We start from the raw sequence: 19,329 nt of genomic DNA, 5'->3' as shown, positions 1-19,329 counted from the left end.
TTGATATCTTCTGTCTCCTCAGTGACTGTAGATCTGACTTCACCGCTACTAGGCGGTGTCTATGACGGCCTGCTGCCAGGACCTACAGATCTAGACATCTCAATTGTTGTTATCTGGATCACATATTGATATTGTGATATCTTCTATCTCTTCATATGACTGTGGATCTGACTCCAATGCTACAAGGCAGTGTCTATCACAGCCTGCTGCCAGGACCTTCAGATCTAGACTTCTCCTCAAATATTGTTACCTGGATCATTGTTATTGTGATATCTTCTATCTCCTCAGTGACTGTGGATCTGACTCCACCACTACAAGACAGTGCATGTCTACGACGGCCTGCCGCCAGGAACTATAGAATACAGATTTAGACTTCTCCTCAATTTTTGTTATCTGGATCATATATTGATTTTTTGATATCTTCTATCTCTTCAGTGACTGTAGATCTAATGGAGGCCGCACACCTCTCATTGCCACCAGTGCATCTGATCATAAGACAAAGGCTTATCAAGCCAACAAGGAGACGTTTAGGCAACATCTTTTTCAGATGTTACCAGATCGGTGTCAGGTGGTGAAATGAAGGGTAGTGTCCTCAATCCTGGATTGCATTATTGCGCTTGATGACGATGCTGCAAATTTATTCTGCCCCAATGGAATTTTCTAATTGGACTTGTGAGCAAGCCCTTGCTGTGTGCCTATTGAACACGTATCTGATATATATTTACCGGAATTGCCATGGTGATCACGATTTCATCTTCACGCTGGGCACATCTGATCAAAAATATTAGCTTATTAGAAAGAGAAGGCTGACTAAAGCATCAGTCCATAAAATGTGTTTTAGTTCTCCATGAATAGATATTCATGGTTGGAATATACAACTCCTCAAAGGGGTCATTGTCTCAACTCCTCGTAAGGCTCGTATATTTGGGGTCAACTTTTTTCCTGTCCCTGTTACATCTGACATCTACGATTTTACAATTGTGGACACACTCTTAACAAAGTTTTTCTCAAAGAGTGATTATAAATAGCAAACTACCTACCAAATAAAACAATCATTTGAAGTCATTCTTAATGAAAGTTGGATGGCAAAATGCAAAGTACCAAGTTAACAGGGACAGGAGAAATGTCTCACTTTGGTACCTTACCTTATAGAATGACCAATAAATCATTGTACTGGTGCAAGAGATTTCATCTCAGACTTTTTTAACACAAATAAAGCAATGATCACATAAAAGAGAAGAACTCTTGGCATTGATGAATTTAGTGTCAACTCATCCCAACTTGTTTCGATGCGTGTTTCCTGCACTGTTCTTCCGCACGGCGGCTGGCCAACGTTGTCTCGACTACCGCAAGATAGAACGGGCGATAGTTCCACAAGTGTGTATGTACAAACATTCACATAGTTACTGACGGACGGACTAAGACAACGAGTACTAAATAACTACTGGAAAACTTGAAATTGATGAAGAACGACGATGATGAAAACTGGCAAACTTGGCACTTCTAAAATACGTAAGGTCGACGATACAACGTTAGAAAAAGGGAACGTGCTCATAAACCAACGAAAAGTCTATTGGTGGAACACATAGTATGTACAGGTACCAGCCACACGTGAAAGTATGACGAAATGTTGACAGGTCAAATTTCGCGCGGGGGTGGTCACCACAAATTCAGCAAAAAATAACTGTAACATTATATTGTGCATTTAGAATTTAACATACAAAGATGGTCAACTCCACACAAAAAAGACATTAATCAAAAAATAAAATGATGTGTTTAAAGATGATATAACAGGAGACTGGTCGCTGATAATGGCCAAAGCCAAAATTTCCTTAGTAGCAATGCCAGTTAATGCAATGAGTTCATGTTACAAAGTTAACACTGCAACAGTGACAGAACTAATCTGGTTTAAAACGAAAGTGAGAAAAAGACTTGAGAAACTACTGCTATATTGATATTGTGATATCTTCTATCTCTTCATGTGACTGTGGATCTGACTCCAATGCTACAAGGCAGTGTCTATCACAGCCTGCTGCCAGGACCTACATATCTAGACTTCTCCTAAAATATTGTTACCTGGATCATTGTTATTGTTATATCTTCTATCTCCTCAGTGACTGTGGATCTGACTCCACCACTACAAGACAGTGCATGTTTACGACGGCCTGCTGCCAGGACCTTCAGAATACAGATTTAGACTTCTCCTCAATTTTTGTTATCTGGATCATATATTGATTTTTTGATATCTTCTATCTCTTCAGTGACTGTAGATCTGGCTTCACCGCTACAAGGCAGTGTCTATGACGGCCTGCTGCCTGGACCTACTGATTTAGAATTCTCCTCAAATATTGTAACCTGGATCATTGTTATTGTGATATCTTTTATCTCTTCAGTGACTGTAGATCTGACTTCACCACTACAAGGCAGTGTCTATGACGGCCTGCTGCCTGGACCTACTGATTTAGAATTCGCCTCAATTATCGTTATCTGGATCATATATTGATATTTTGATATATTCTGTCTCCTCAGTGACTGTGGATCTGACTCCAATGCTACAGGGCAGTGTCTGTGACGGCCTGCTGCCAGGACCTACAGATCTAGACTTCCCCCCTTTTTTTGTTATCTGGATCATATATTGATTTTTTGATATCTTCTATCTCCTCAGTGACTGTGGATCTGACTCCACCACTACAAGGCAGTGTCTATGACGGCCTGCTGCCTGGACCTACTGATTTAGAATTCTCCTCAAAGCCAGCCACAGTGGAGGCTCAGTGGCAAGGATTTTCTGATCCTGACTCTGGTATCGATGACTACCAGGTTACAATCTATCGCAAGCACGATGGCAGGTGAAGTTGTATTGGTTGAAACTTTGACTTTATACTTTCGTGATATGCTTGCATTAGTCTCTACATGTATCTGATTGCTTTTGATCTGATAGAGATTTAGAGCTGATTGACTCAAGTAATCCAAATTAATGGAAGTGTAAATGTTTGTTCATTTGATTTAATATGGTTATTAGAAAAGATATTGCAGTAGTCATCAATTTTTTTAGGTATGAATAATCTTTTTTGAATCCAATGGTTAGCTCTAATGACACCAATGACTTTGAGGTCATCCATGAGGCAGAGGCAGTAGGCAGTGAGACAGCCTCCATTGAGTGGCATCACTTCCATCTCCGTCACAAGGACCAGGTCTATGTCAACCTGCGCACCATCAACCAGGCACTGAATCACATTGATGCTCCAACGGATGGGTTCTTGGTAGACCTGACCCCTCCGATGCTGAGAACTCTTGGAGATGGACTGATGGTGGGTGAAGATGCTGACTTCCAGGTAAGTTTACATCATCTTGTAAGTAGGAGTGTTGATACTCCTAATAATGGGTTTGTGGTAGACCTGACTCCTCCCATGCTGAGAACCTTCGGAGATGGGCTGGTGGTGGGTCAAGATGCTGACCTACAGGTGAGTTAACATCATCTTGTAAGTAGGAGCATTGATACTCCTAATGGGGTCTTGGTGGACCTGACTCCTCCGATGCTGAGAATTCTTGGAGATGGGCTGGTGGTGGGTCAATATACTGATTTCCAGGTGAGTTATAATCATCTTGTAAGTAGGAGCATTAATTGATACTCCTAATGGGTTCTTGGGGGAGCTGACTCCTCCGATGCTGAGAACTCTTGGAGATGGGCTGGTGGTGGGTCAAGATGCTGACTTCAAGGTGAGTTAACATCATCGTCAGGAATTGAGTGAAATTGATACTCCCAATAATGGGTTCTTGGAAGACCTGACTCCTCCAATGCTGAGAACCTTGGGCTGAGAACCTTAGTATCACCAAGGACTGCTAATAAGTTCTTGGTAGATCTGACTCTGCCGATGCTGTGAACTCCAGGAGGTGGGCTGGTGGTGGTCAGGTGAGTTAACATCTTCATGTAGATCATTGTGGAGTGCCGTGGCCTTGTGGTCTGGAGCATTGAATTTGTTTTCTGCAGGTAATTCTGCAGATTGTGGGTTTGAGTCCCGCATGCTGCTATGGTGCGTGTGCCCTTGGGCAAGGTACTTTGTCACTCATGGCTTCTCTCCACCCAGGAGTAAATGGGTACCTGTGAGGGCAGGTATGGTTATTGTGGTTGATTTTAGCTGCTTTGCGCCAAAATGGCAGCATCAAGTTGTATACTCCCAAGTGAGATGGTATTTGGAATGTTTCATTGGCCCAAATGAGCAGGGTAATAATGATGTAGCGCCTTGAGCACCAATACTGGTGGATACGTGCGCTTTATAAATACGCATTATTATCATCAAGCACTGATGAGTGATATTGATAACCCTATAGCAGTGGGTTGTTGGTAGACTTGACTCTCCCAATGCTACAAAGCTTTGGAGATGGGCTGGTGTTGGGCTAAGATGCTGACATCCAGGTGGGTTAACATGATCAGATTCAGCTGCAAAATGACATTAATACTGGGACGAACTGGTTCTTGGTAGACCTGACCCCTGCTAACTTTTGGAGATCGGCTGGTGGTGGGTTAAGACGCTTACTCTAAAGGTGAGTTAAAAAGCATCATGTTGGTCACACCCTCAGTGGCACTGAAACTCCCAGCTCACTAATGGGCTCTTGGTAGATCAGATCCCCACACCTGGAAGCACCTGATGCTGACTTCCTGGTGAGTTAGACCTGACCCCTCCAGTATTAACTAAGATTCTGAACTCTGTCCATGAACCTCCTAATGATGTTCAACATCATAAAATATGGTTGGATTCTATCAGTTTTGCCCCGTCAGTTTTAAGCACATTAACTCAGACAGAGGCTGGTGTTGAATTTGAACTATTGCATCATTGTCTAATAAGAAAGTGTACAGTGAGAGAATTCATTTCTGATGTCTTGTTTTTTACATGCAGGCAAATTTCAACAATCTCTCTGTACATTGGGACTACTTTGACGATGAGTCTGGCATTGAATCCTTTGAGTTGGCTATATACGAGATGCGACAAGGGAAAAAAATCAAGATCTTTCCCGCAGGTGAGATTAGGAAAATTAGTGTTAAATTGTGAGATAATGTTTCAAAGAGAAGTTGTAAATCTTAGACATGGTCTGTTTTGTGAATGCTTATACACAAATTTTTTCTCCTTTGTTTCAGACTCAAACCCCAACAGCTTTGAATTAATACCGGACGCCAACGCCAAGTCCCACACACAGACCGGTCTGGCATTGCGCAGCGGGTCTATCTACATCACACATGTTAAGGCAAAGAACCAGGCTAAACTGGTAGCCTCTCACGAGACCAGTGGTATCAGGGTAGATCCTACTCCTCCATTGGTGAGTTAAAGGGCCCAGGCAATGTTATTTTTAATGCAATCCTAATGCACCGTTGTGTCCCATTTAGCCTTTTTTCATTTTGTCATTTTCAAGGTATTTGGTGCCGTTTTGGTGTCTGTGCTAATGCAAATCTTCATATTCATAAGCAAAAGTGTGATGTCATTTCAGGCAAAAACCTCAATGTTACAGCTATTTCAGCACAAAACGTTGCTAGAATTTTGGATATTTTGCTGTTGTAAATTATATTTTCTTTAGTGATTATTTGTTGTATTAAGTACATGGCAGTAAGCCAAGAAGCAAGCCTAGTCAATGAGCAAAGTTTGGGTTCACAATTTGAAAAGAAAACTGTGTCTTCCCGAAACGACATCACAGCAACAGCAACCTCAGTTGTTCAGAAAAGCATTGACTGTGTACATGTGTAAAGAAGTGCACTTTTCAGTAAATTTAACCCAAAAAGGGATGTCAAATAGTTTCATATATTTAAGAGGAGTAGAAAGTTGCACAAAATGTGTTACTAAGAAAAATTCATCACATGGATCTTTTAATGTAGCATCCTTGTTCTATTTTCATCCATTACTATTCCTGGGGTTCATCCGTACAGTTTGTAATGTATGGATATATTCAATCAAGCTGTGAATGATAGAAAGAGAGATTGTTATTACCAAAATTGGTACCTTACGGAGACATTCCCATAGACTTGTGCACAAACAAAAACCCTCCCATAACCCCAAAGGGATCATGATTTCTGTTGTAGATGAGATATGTCCGCGGAGGCAATCTGGACGGGGAGGTTGAAGAAGTCGTCAATGGATATTTGTATCAGAACAGTCGCAGCACCATCCAGGCCTCCTGGCTGGCTGTAGATGGACAGAGTGGCATCAAAAGCTACTGGGTGTCAGTGGGAACTGCTCCATGTCAGTAAAACATACAAACTAATGTCTTTAAACAAAAACAGTTTTTATTATTTTTATTTATTTCTGGTAATGAAACCAAGGATTCCTCAAAAGCACCCTAGCAACTGTAGCTCGCAAGCCTGAAGAAACCTGCAGAGAGGAGACAGTGAGAATAAATTTCAGCTGAAGAGGTGGGAGGAAAACCCCAGAAAAAATATTCTGGGGAAAACTCACGAAATCAGGTGGGGATTGAAAACCCAATCCTATATTTTCCTGGAGGCCTAATCCTGTAAGAGTATCTTCACGTTTTTTTAATGACCTTGGCCACTGAGTATTATCATTGGTTATACATAACGGTACACTGGGTGTATATCCATGGGTAAACAAAGGACTTTCCTAAGGGTGTTTTCACGGACTCCTGATCCCCCTTAATATGTTGAAAAATCCGTGAAAATTTAGTTCACGGTAAATTCAAGGGAAAATGGCTCTTTAATGAATTTTTAAGATATGATGATGTTCATAAAGTAATTTCAGTTAAGTCTGAGGACAAAGTATTGGGTTTGCCTTTTAAACTTTCATATTTGCCGAGTCAGAAAACAGCTTCAGCTACAATATCCGATAGTCTCTATAGCTCATCAATGTCAAGATGTAAACTTTCAGCACAAAAAAAGAAAATTGGAGGTTGGGCATAAATGACCCTCCAAAAAAATTGAATTTGCTGCTTTCATAAATCATTTCTTTAGATTCTGAAGACATCCAACATTTCTCCTCCCTGGGCCCCAAGAGCGATGGTATCATATCAGACCTGAATCTCCAACTGACCGACCCATCAACATGTAGTGATGAGGCGTTCACCGTGGATTGTCGGCCTGTCTACTACGTGTGTGTCAAGAGTCAGAATGGTGCAGGGGCATTCAGTGATGTCATCTGCTCCTCACCAATCAGAGTGGTGGAGGAAGATCAGACAGGTGGGTTCTTATGAAGTAATACACTATGACGTGTGTGTGTCATAAGTCAGAACGGTGCAGGGGCATTCAGTGTTGTCATCTGCTCCTCACCAATCAGAGTGGTGGAGGAAGATCAGACAGGTGGGTTCTTTTGAAGTAAAGGCCAGTTTCAAATGCAAAGGGTATTTGACGTCACAAAACTTTGCAGCAAGTGTTGAACAGTGCAGCAACTGTCATGGCGGATCCAGAGGGGTGTGGAGGGGGCACCGCGCCCTCCGGCAGTGACCAAAATGTTCTCAAATAAGGTCATTTTTCACTTGTGAGAGCCCTTCCACCCCCTGGCACAGCCTCCCTCCCCCTCGCCCGGCAGTAACCTCTCTGGATCCGCCCTTGATTGTACAAACTATTGTACAAAGCAAATGCACCATGACGGATTATCTGAACAACAGCAGCCCAATGCTCTCGCCTTTTAAGGAGACCTTTGAGATGAAATTAATAGCGTGCCTGGATTGAGTCAAAAGGACTGTAATTCGATCAACCCTAGGCTAAAATGGTTTCTAAGATTTAAATTATTTATTCCCTAACTCAAAATCTTGAGAGTGAAAAACACTGATTCCAATCCTATCTGTAGTCAGCTGAGCCTTTCCAAATGTGCCATACGAGCACATCAAGCAATGGAGACGAAGGACTCTATTTTACACAGTTAGGATATTTTCATTGGATTCTCTATAAACTTGATTTCCATTCCTCATTGCTTTTTCACAGGTTACGTTACTGATGGTCCAACCATGCTACAAGATATCGATGCACAGCAAGAGAGAACTACCGTCACTGTCTGGTTTGATGACTTTGAGGTAGAGTGGACTTCGTAGTTTTAATCATAAACTTTCAAACTGTAAACCAAGGATTTGTTGCGCAACCTGTTCACGATGCAAAACTGGTTTTTTGTTCAACTCTGCCTGCATAAATGTGAGTTAAACTTCGCGCAAATGCATTTGAAAAGGGAATTTAATGCCAAGGACCACTCGCAGTGAAATTCACCAGGTTGAAATCAACGTTGCAAAATTTGCTCCCCAAATTCTTGTCTGATGTCGGAAATTCACTAACCTTAGAGAATAATTGAACAGTTTGCTGACTCTTATAACTGTCTTCCAATACAGAGTGAGTTGCATGGCATATCTCACTATGAATGGGCAGTGGGTACAACCCCTGGGGGTGAGGATATACAACCTTTGACCTCAGATGGCATAGTGCCTGGCGGTGATGAAGGGGAACCAGGTAAGACTTTGCTGAACATCTAACGACATTTAATAGCAATGCAGGGATAACTTTCGACAACATATTTGTGTTGCCTAAACGAATGTTTCCGGAGACACTTACCAGTCCTAAATTCTATGTGTACTTACCATGGACCACTTGTGGGGTACTTGAACAAAGAGAGAGGTACCCCTCAAGTGAAATCTTTAGGAAAAAAGGGTGGCCCACAAGTGAAATCTTTAGAAATAGAGACAAAAGGACAACAATGTTCCTACCCCGGAACTGTCTATCCGCTGGGAGACACGTATGACCGTTGTCCGTATGTCTGTATGTTACAGTTTTTCAAATTACTCTCATTGTCAAAGTATTCGCCAGAATTCCATGAAACTTGGACACAAGGGTCATTTCATATTTCTTTTCCCTCCAATGTCTATAAATGAGTATGCCCCATGCAGTGTCCATTCTGGGGGTATTAAGGGGGTGTGAAGCCACACATAAAGATCAACGTACTGGACCTGTTTGCACGTGGCGTGCTGTATGCAGACATGGTTAAAACCATCAACACTGCTGTCCAACATACTGACATTTTAGAACACCCCCCATGAAACATATTTCTTGCTGTGCTACAGCTTTAAAAGATAATATGCAAGAAAAGTAAGCTAAGAACCAGCCCGAAGCAACATATTATTTTATTTTCACTGCAAACTTATTTTGGCTAGTCACATAATTCTGTACTTGGTACTTGCTACTTAGTTGGATCTTCTCCTAAGGACTTCCACAAGAGAGTATAACTAGGAGGCCAGAAACACCGGGGCAAACCCCTTCTCTTAGCAAAAAGTGTTACTGGGTTCTTTTACGTGCGTTAGGCCTTATACAACACACGGTACCTCTGGCTTAACGTCCCATCCGAAGGAAGAAGCAATAATGGTTAAGTACCTTGCTTAAGGGCACAAGTGTCCAGGCCCGGGCTCGAACCCACGCCACTGTTGCCTCTGAAACACCAGAGCATGAGTCCGGTGCTCTTAACCGCTAGGCCATGACACTCCTGCGCTTTGCATCTTTCATAAACTTAATTTTAACTAACATTTTCTTGTTTTCTAATTTTTCGTTTCTCTAGGACTGGCTGCCAAGGGGAAGGCCCAGTCCCCTCTGCCCCTCCAGCACGGAGTGACTTACTACAGCACACTACGAGCCATCACCAATGCAGACAATGTCTTAGAATCCACATCCAGTGGCTTCACAGTGGACATCACTCCACCAGAGATTATGATCACTGACCTGGGCCAGTACGATGCAAGCGTGGACCTGGTGAGTAGATAATTGCCTGTCTTTCACTGTACGCTCCTGGTGCGACCTAGACAATAACACTAAGCTGTGATTTTGGGATGATTATGCCAATAGGTGATGCACATGTTGAAATGTATGTATCTGTTGTACTTAATCTGGGCTACTCACCTTTAGTAGGTCAATAAGGTATATAAAATATAATTGATGTCTCACTTTTGTTTTCTGAGCATTTATGATGAGGCATTACCATTTCTAATAATTACTTTCTTCTCTTCTAACAATTGAATAGCAAAAAGTTAAAAAGTTTGTTGCTTTACACCTAAACAAAGTGAAGACTTACAAATTCTAATTTTCATATATATTTAGCAAATAAAGTTTGCCTCTTAAGGGTTAATTTGCAATCTACTCTTATTGTCTGGTTAAAAAATTAGTATTCAAGTGCGGACCTCAGTTCATATTAATATCTACACATTGACATAACTGACAAATTGAATAATATTCTGTTTAATTTACAGAGCCTAGAAGGCGGTAGAGTCCTGTATCAACCCAACACAGACTCCATCGATGGCACATGGGATGCCACAGACGGAGAGAGTGATATTACTGCTACCTATTTCTCCATGGGCCAGTACCCAGGAGGAAGCGATGTGTATCCAGTCACACCAACCAACAAATCCTACGTTCCATTAGCGCTGATAACTCCTACAGATATAGGTATGGTGTGACAGAGTGAGGATTCTTGTTGAATACTAAACTTTATTTTTCCCTGTTTGTATATCTGGCATTTGGTCAGTCCGACCACCCAACTGGCTGTGTGGGATGTGTACATGTAGTGGGTCTCTTGCCAGTTTTGTTGACTGGCTGCATGGGTATGGCAATTGGAATTGTTTCAGAGTTATTTAGGTTAAAATCCCAGTTGAAACCAATAATCTGGTTTTACTTGGAACCAGTTAAACTGGTGTTGAACCAGTTAAACCAGTGTGAAACCAGTCAGACCAGCGTGAAACCATGCTAGCCACCAATTTCCACTTGAACTGGCTTCAACTGGAATGTTCGCCTTGGTATGGACACCATTCACAAACTTTAGACAGAGCTTTAATTATGCCAACTTTCAAGAGCTCCAAGCAGGCCTATCGCCAAGGGGGGGAGGGGGGCCTGTTGGGGCTGGCCCCCCCCCCCCCTTGCGAGCACTTGCCCCCCGCCCCAACGGCAAAAGCTATACATAAGTATTTTGTATTTGATATGGTGGTGGGGTGATGGGCCTGGCTGCGAAGGACACATTGTGGGAGAGTACTTGTTTTCGTGCACTACACAAAGTAGTAGAGTAAAAGTAAAGTCTGTCACAAGCCAATGTACGTGGCCAATCAGGCTGGGGTTTAGCACCGGTTTCAGTAGCATGAAACGACTGGGAATATTCCTATTCCCCCTGGACGGGATACTAGTCCATCACAGGTTTCTCCCCAGCTAATGCCGGTACCCATTTATACTCCTGGGTGGAGAGAGGGGAGTAGGGTAAAGTGGCTTGCCTAAGGACACAACATACGACCAGCAGCTGGATTGGAACCCCTGACCCTCTGATCATGAGCCACGAACCCTAACCACTAGGCCACCTGCCCACCAAAGTAGGCACAACTAATATTTGTCCATATGTGCACAAACCAATATCAATTCAGTTGAGTATGGGGTGTATGAACACATTTTTTCCAGTTATCAGTCCGTAAGTCACATCACAAATCTACCATCAGAACGACAATGATCAATGACAAAGGACTGCCTTTGTCACAATAAAATAGCTTGTGACTTGACTTGAGGCTGTTACAAGGACTTGTGATTGACCTGTGAAGAATCCTGAAGATCGACAGCTCCTCTAATTTGGCCAGTGAGTAACCACCTTGTTTTCTTGTCTCCAGGGCTGCCCAATATTCTCACTGTACGCGCAATCAACAGCGTTGGGCTGAAGCGGACTGTTTATACCACTAGTATGACTGCTGACAACACGCCGCCTAGTGTTGGTCAGGTATGTATATCCTTTGTTGCAGAACATCATTGCCAAATGACGGTCATTTTATTATTTCCTTTGATAACTGGCCTGTAAGCAGAAGTGACCTTTTTCATTTATAGCAATATCTTCATCCTTTCCTACACTGAAACTAGGGGGAAGCATGATGATAAGAGTAAATTTCCTCTTTCATCTGCTTATAAGGAGACTACCAGTATACAAGAGACTCTGATCAAGAGGTGGAGCTAACCACAGACTCATGTTTGTCAGCATACTTGTGTTGGTTTTCTTCCTAGGTCCAGTGCCCTGCTTTCATCCATGCCAACAGTGCCCTGTTGTGTAGCTGGTCTGATTTCCTGGATGCTGAGTCAGGCATTGGCCACTACCGCATGTCTGTTGGCACAGCACAGGGTCTTGACGAAGTGTTCCTATCCGGTGACCTGCCCGGGCATCTTTCTCACTACAGCATCAAAGGTTGGTTTTCAACTAACTAGATTTTTTTCTGCTGCATCTAAAGTACTCGGCTATGGTTGGGAATGTTACACTATGGATAGTGGCTTCAGTTGCTTCCATAGGTGTGTGCATTAGTGCTGGCCATTGACCATGTAATTTCGATGCGGCTTTAGTCTGCATTCAGAATAGAATTTTAGTTTTATGATGTCATCATCATTAATAGTGCTTGCAGTATTCAACAGACAGGCAGCTTGGCAGGATGTGCTTGTACTGGCTACACATACTCTGCACATAAACAATGGATTCTTTGGTTGTATTTATAATTTGTGTGTGTTGGGGGACGGAACATCAGGTGACATTGGCAATATGTGCAACAGTCCCTCCCAGTGGTCTTCCCAACTCTCCATTTGTAACTGCACAGGGGGTATGTGCATGCATGGGCGTCACAATCCTGGGGGGGGGGGAGAAGAGGGACATGTCTCCCCCCCCCCCCCCCCTTTTTGAAGGATGGGGGACACAATATCAAATTGTCCCCCCAGATTTTTGAACTCGTGTGTCACATTTACAAGGGCCCTATTATATACAATGTATCTTTTGAAGAAAATATTGGTTAAAGTGGTCAGAAATTGCCTCAGATCGCACCACAGAGCATCTAGAATCCTAAATTTTCAGGGCCCTTAAATGGGCCCCGAATCCCACGCCTTTATCTCGGAATATAAAAGCTGATTCAATGACTTCAATCACGAAAATAATGTTTAAATTATTATCTTTTGTTAAGAAAATATTGGTTAAAGTGGTCAGAAATTGCCTCAGATAGCACCTCAGAGCATCTAGAATCCAAACTTTTCAGGGCCCTTAAATGGGCCCCGAACCCCACGCCTTTATCTTGGAATAGAAAAGCTGATTGAATTACTTCAATCACAAAAATAATGTTTTAATTATTATCTTTTGTTAAGAAAATATTGGTTAAAGAGGTTAGAAATTGCCTCAGATCGCACCACAGAGCATTTAGAATCATTTTTTTCGGGGCCCGCCTAAAGCTCAGAATAGCTGATTCAATGACTCCAACCTTGAATGACTCCAACTCCAACCCTCGAATGACTCCAACCCCGTAAGGGCTTCGCGCTCGCATTAGTTATGATCAAGGTATGTCTCCCCCCCCCCCCCCACTTTTGGAAGCGATTGATGCCCCTGTATGCATGGAGTCAATAAAGTAGTTAGGTTAAGAATATCTGTGAGAAATAAAGTAAATGGATTTTTAGCTCTTCAGCAAACATTTTATACTAGCCATGCATGCACACTTCAAACTAAAATCCTAGTACTGTTGTCAGTAATTGACTCCATGCATGAAAAGGAAATGGCGATGTGTGGTCTCCTCTCCAATGAATGATGGCACAATTCTGTAAAACACAAAATTTTACTTTCGAATGTGTATAAACTTGTGAGCACCTCGGGTGTGTTCACGTGAACAACACAAACTTTGCCAACTATTCCCTGCTCTAGCCTGCTCTAGTCATCTCCTGACGATGACTAGAGCAGGCTCCTGACGATGACTAGGGAGTAGGCTAGTTGAAACGTTGAGACCAAACTTATCTCACTCAGCCTCCGTGAAGATAATTGCGAGAAGTCCCACTGCCTTCCAACCTACTTTAGCGAAAGTAGATAATAAGCAAGACAAATTCTTCTCAGAACTAAGCTGTTCTTATCAGAACTAAATCTACTTTAAATCGCTTTATTGTATTCTTTAGTTTTCCTTAAGTAAATAATAACCATAGAAATTGCTTTTTGGCAGCCAGGAGAGAGCAGGATCCATAAGGGAACAAAATGACATATATCGTAATTTAGAAATAAACTCTTCAAACTTCAGTGACCAGAAGGTAATTGCAGAAATGCAACTTTGTTCTTTGCAGATCTGAATCTGATTCACAACAAAGTCTACTATGTCACGGTGGAGGCCTTCAATGCTGTCAACCAAAGCACAATGGCATTCTCTGGTCCTATTGAGATCGACGATACACCTCCATCATATGGCCTTGTAGTGGAGCTGTCTGGTGTGTACAGATACAATTTCAGTGATCCTATCGACCTGCCAGAATGGGACTGTACAAACGATGAGGAATGCTTGAGCTTGGACGGAGAGTGTCTGGAATCGATTACCCAGCTGCAGATCCTGTGGCAGCCGTTCACCGATGAAGACACCCAGATCACCAAGTATGAGGTTGCCCTGGGCACCACACCAGGAGGGTCTCAGATCAAACCTTTCTACGAGGTGTCCAGGGACCAGACGTCAGAGCTTATTACCAACATTGATCTGAGTAGCATCCGTAGGGTCTACGCTACAGTAAGAGGCTACAACGAAGCCGGCCTGACTAGCACTGCCGTGTCCAATGGCATCTATGTGAGCCGCTTCAGTGCTGGACTTCAACCTCTCAGACCATTCCAAGTCAAAGATGGAATCACTGATGTAGACTTGGAAGACTCAGACTTCCAGACCTCGCTGCATGAGATGAGCGCATCCTGGGATTTCAGCGGGGATCCGTGTCCAATGAAGAAGTACGAGTGGGCCATCTATAGAATCGATGAGCAAGAAATTCAGCCACTGACTGATGTTGGAGGTAATACAAAAGTATATTCATATTCAATCACTTCCAGGAAAAATTTTCTTTTGATTTTTGCTCAAAGTAAAGACTATTAAATCTGTCAAATGCAATAAGAATAGGCAGTACCACTCTTACATGTATATTAAACAAGTTGAGGTGCTCAGACATTTGTTTAACCCCGTTTGTCAAAAGAGCACTGAATGCACACACAGCCAATAAACCCATCTGGCCTGTGTTTATCTTCGGTTTTAGTGGCATTTATACCCCTGGGTAGAGGAAGAGGTAAGTGGGGGTGAAGTGGCTTGCCCAAGGACACAACGTATGGTCTGTAGATGGAGTTGAACCCCTGACCCTCTGATCATGAGTCACCAACCCTAACCACTAGGCCACATTCCTCCAACATTTTTCTGCATTCTCATTTTTTCTGACTGTTATAAACCATACTATAGTCTACAAAAAAATATACAGGCAAAATCTTAATCTCTGCATACATTTTATGACATTTGTTATGGATAAAATATTGTCATGTATATGTTTAGATATATATGTTTAGATTGCCACTTCTTTTTGATCTAAGAGATGCTCTTAGTTGGCATACCTATGATGATTGCTAACCCTGTGCAACTTGTCAATCTCATAACTCTACGAGTTAACTCAATTAGTTAACTACTGGCACTCTTTGACTTTCTTTCATTAAAACAGAGCTGACATCAGATTCCAATACAGACGTCAAAATGGTAGATGATGAGACCTACTACTCCGTCGTGCGGGCTACCAACGCCCTGGGCCTGGCCGTCACGGTCCGATCTGATGGAATCACAGTCAAGCGTGATCCCTTGATACCTGGCCAGGTCTATGATGGCCTCCTAGTGGGCTTTGATCTGACTTACCAGAAGGAGACTGATAGCATATCGGCAAGCTGGAAGGGCTTTGGAGAGGGGACACAACCCAAGGAATCCGTGGAGCATACAGGTTTGTTGACCAGGCTTGTCTTTCAAAGAGTGAAATCATTCCCTTAATAAACCCTTCTAAAAATCGGGATGCTCCATTTTGGGGTACAGTTTTGCTAAGTTTTCAATTTCTCCATTATTGTTGAAAAGTATTCTTTCACATGTTCCAAAGTTATAAAAAAAATTTGACCAATCCCCCTCAACCTGAGTGTTTTACTGACAGAGAAAAACACCAGGCCAGCAACAATCCCATTTGCTTTGTGTGTAAGTTTGGAAATTATTTTACATTAGTGCCAGCGTGTAAAGTGGCATATGCCATAGGTGATCATTCAAAAAGCCATGCTTGGGTGATCATTCGAAAAGCCATGCTTGAAATACTTTCAAAACCTGGTCGACGGTGCTTTATGCCTTAGTCACATAATTCTAAATAAATTGTATGGCTGAAGTTGAATCTTGTAACCCAATACCTAATTCCACTTCTTAATGTGTCATCATAGTGACTTTATTTAGCCTGAACAAAATATTCAACAAAAATATTCAACATTATAGCTCAACCAAATATAATTCAAAATGATGGGGACTCATACCTGACCATTGTTTTGTGCTTATCATTGCTGAATCATACTAACATCTTTCCGCTGTTCCCAACATTAGGCAATGATGAAGTTACCAATGACCAGACCACCCAGCAAACTGTGGATTACTATGAGGCAGCTGTTGGTACCGACCGTCGCTACCCCAAGACCAGGGACAACACAGTGCCCTTCACCTACGTCGGTCAGAACACAACGGTCACCTTCAGAAATCTTGACCTCAAAGCCCTAGACTCTACGTACTACGTGACGGTCAGGGGACACAGCGCTAGTTTCTCCACGGCAGAGGTGACATCAACTGGGATCAACGTTGGTGTGGACAGCAAAGTCATTGGTAAATATCAACTCTGTTGCTGTGTTTCCAATGACCCCATTAATTAGCTGTTGAGATTGTACATACAGGGTGGTTAAAAAAAGGACACCCACATTTGACACCAATTTTCACCTATTTTTAAAATTTATTTTTAACTATTGATTAGTAGCTGTTAAAGTACTGACCTGTAAGCAAATGTGACGCAAAAATCGTTGCATTTGCACATTTTGTTGTTGAGTTATGGTAATTTGAACATTTCATATGCGAAACCTGTGTGTCCACAGAGGTTTACATGTACTCTCAACGCAGAATGCACCAATGCATGCTTGAACATTATCATTTGAAAAAAACGCGCTAACAAGAAGCCCATCTTAACATTTGAAAGGGCATGCCATTTGATTGTTATGTTATGTAATGTTATGCAACAATGAACTTAAGCCGACAGCTCATTGAGTAGATAATCTTAACACTGACATGAATAATTGGACAGCTTCAATAAAAGTTACCTGGGCAAAATATATTTTTGGTTGGAAGTTTTTTTAATATTTATGAACTACAAAAACGTCAAATTTACATAGAATAATCCGTGGGCAAAACTGACTTGTATTCAAATTAGCATAATATCACTATTTTTGCGACTTTTACTAAGCTTTATTCACCATTCATGGTTAAAGGCCTATACTTACCACTTTTATGTGAAAAAAATATTTAAAATAAGTTCATCAAGTAGGTTAAAATTGCTGTCAAAAGTGGGTGTCCTTTTTTTTTTCGAACCACCCTGTATTGGGTCGAAGGCTGCTTCCCAAGGAAACTGATGTTTATAAGTTTTCAGAAATTTCCACTGATTTATACAATGCGTAAAACTTTGTATTCTTTGGTTAGGAATTTATTCTGTCTGCATTGGCATTATCAACTCAATGTCATATTTTGTTGTTGTTGTTTTGCCACCTATAGTGACTGAGGTTGAAATCCCAGACTTTGTGAATTCCCTGTCTGAGGTGGAGCTCCAGTGGGGCAAATTTGAGTCCACCTTCCCCATCCTGCTCTATTACGTCGGCCTGGGCAAACCCTCCCCTGCCTCCATCCCACCTGAAGACATGGACTGCCTGGATATGCTGTTGGGGACGGCGCAATCCCAGGCTACCTTCAGTGAGAAGCCCATGTATTTTGTGGGCAAAGACACCTTTGTGGATGTCAAGGGTCTGAATTTGACGCAGGAAGGATCCTACTATGTCACTGTTGTGGGTGAGTGACAAACAGTCCTATTGCAAAAGCAATCTAAACCGGCAAATTCCACTGTTGAACACACTTGAAATATGACGTGCAAGATAAAAATGTATTAGAAGTTTTAAAATTTGCTGGATATTCAAAAATATGGTTGCCTAAAAACAAAATTATTTACAAATCAATGATTATAACATACGTCCACTTGAGGATGATAATTTTGAAGAATTTCTTCTTTCTAGTTGTAATTTGTGCCAAATACTGCAGATATGTGCCCACGTAGTAACCTATTTGTGACGCTCTGTCTGTCGTTTCATTACCCATTTCCTTACTTTCAGGGATGAATGAAGCAGGTCAGTGTAACTCCTCTACCAGTCACTTCTCTGTGGATATCACTCCACCCGTTGAGGGTCGACTGCGTGCCGGACCGTTCTATGGCATGGTAAGTGCTTGCTGGAACAATGTTAAGTTTATTCATTGAGTCAATCCCATTGGTATGGCTCTGTGCTGGTCCAGTCTTCCACTCACATTGTAAACTCATCAGAGCATTGTAACTCCTCCATTTCTTTCACTCCCTGCAGCCTGTGACATACACGGACAGCATCGAGTCAATCCCATTGGTATGGCTGTGTGGTGGACCAGTCTTCTACTCACATTGTACACTCATCAGAGCATTGTAACTCCTCCATTTCTTTTTACTCCCTGCAGCCTGTGACATACACGGACAGCATCGAGTCAATCCCATTGGTATGGGAGGATTTCAGGGATGATGAGAGTGGAATCAAATCATTCAACATACGTCTCGTGCAAGCTGCGTCATGTGATGTCGAAGACGACAACAACACGATGCCGGTACCTGGCCAGGACTGGTTGGTACTCGGCCCGGATATTGGAGATTTTACATATGTGGACTTGAACCTACAGGTAAGAAATTTGAGAAATAGTGAAGCATGAACAATACTAGTGACCATATCCCTTGCTTTGCTACACTATCCAAAACACTTCAATATTTGCACATTTTGCTTGTAAAGTCAACAGGCTGTCAGAGTGCAAGGGTTAATGTCCAATGTCCTTGCCAACCAGTAGGTTTCACAAAGAACAGAGGCTGATTTCATTATGCTGCTGAAACATTAGCAGAGAAATTGTCTTAACTTTTATTTGGAAAAATGCGTAAACCTTAAAGGTACCTCACCTCCTAGACATGCTGATTGTTTTGTGGAGTGACATTTGTATTGTTGAGTCTCCTAGGAAGAAAATTTCAGCAATGCCATAAAATTATTTCACCTCGTGAAACAGAAAATTCTAGATTTTACCTGATGATGATATTCCTCCCATTCCACTCTTAGCCACTCAATATTTGTATAATACCCACCCCATGAAACATTTCTCGCTACACTACTGAACAGTTCTGTACTGGGATTTAATGCATGTGTTTTTAATTTGGATCTTGGGCAACATATTTTTGCATATCTGTTATTAAAATTGTTATGTTTTCTGTAA

General features: G+C 42.0%; 1 protein-coding gene across 1 annotated transcript in view; it reads left to right on the top strand.

Annotated features, from left to right (window-relative positions):
• LOC119723897 overlaps nt 1-19,329 on the top strand; it is a 144,621-nt gene that overhangs the window by 90,643 nt on the left and 34,649 nt on the right. Inside the window, exons 56-73 of the mRNA XM_038194800.1 lie at nt 2,666-2,846; nt 3,086-3,332; nt 4,896-5,016; nt 5,135-5,313; nt 6,068-6,227; nt 6,950-7,174; nt 7,919-8,007; nt 8,314-8,431; nt 9,528-9,718; nt 10,213-10,411; nt 11,608-11,714; nt 11,993-12,170; nt 14,060-14,764; nt 15,452-15,721; nt 16,354-16,626; nt 17,560-17,850; nt 18,168-18,271; nt 18,538-18,753. Of these exons, the coding sequence (XP_038050728.1) occupies nt 2,666-2,846; nt 3,086-3,332; nt 4,896-5,016; nt 5,135-5,313; nt 6,068-6,227; nt 6,950-7,174; nt 7,919-8,007; nt 8,314-8,431; nt 9,528-9,718; nt 10,213-10,411; nt 11,608-11,714; nt 11,993-12,170; nt 14,060-14,764; nt 15,452-15,721; nt 16,354-16,626; nt 17,560-17,850; nt 18,168-18,271; nt 18,538-18,753 (3,854 nt within the window). The remainder of the gene's footprint in view (nt 1-2,665; nt 2,847-3,085; nt 3,333-4,895; nt 5,017-5,134; nt 5,314-6,067; nt 6,228-6,949; nt 7,175-7,918; nt 8,008-8,313; nt 8,432-9,527; nt 9,719-10,212; nt 10,412-11,607; nt 11,715-11,992; nt 12,171-14,059; nt 14,765-15,451; nt 15,722-16,353; nt 16,627-17,559; nt 17,851-18,167; nt 18,272-18,537; nt 18,754-19,329) is intronic.

The sequence above is a fragment of the Patiria miniata genome, unplaced genomic scaffold, assembly GCF_015706575.1.
Source record: "Patiria miniata isolate m_02_andy unplaced genomic scaffold, ASM1570657v1 HiC_scaffold_17, whole genome shotgun sequence".
Taxonomy (NCBI): Eukaryota; Metazoa; Echinodermata; class Asteroidea; order Valvatida; family Asterinidae; genus Patiria; species Patiria miniata.
The sequence above is the reverse complement of the archived record's forward strand: the minus strand, read 5'-3'. Positions and strand labels throughout refer to the sequence as shown.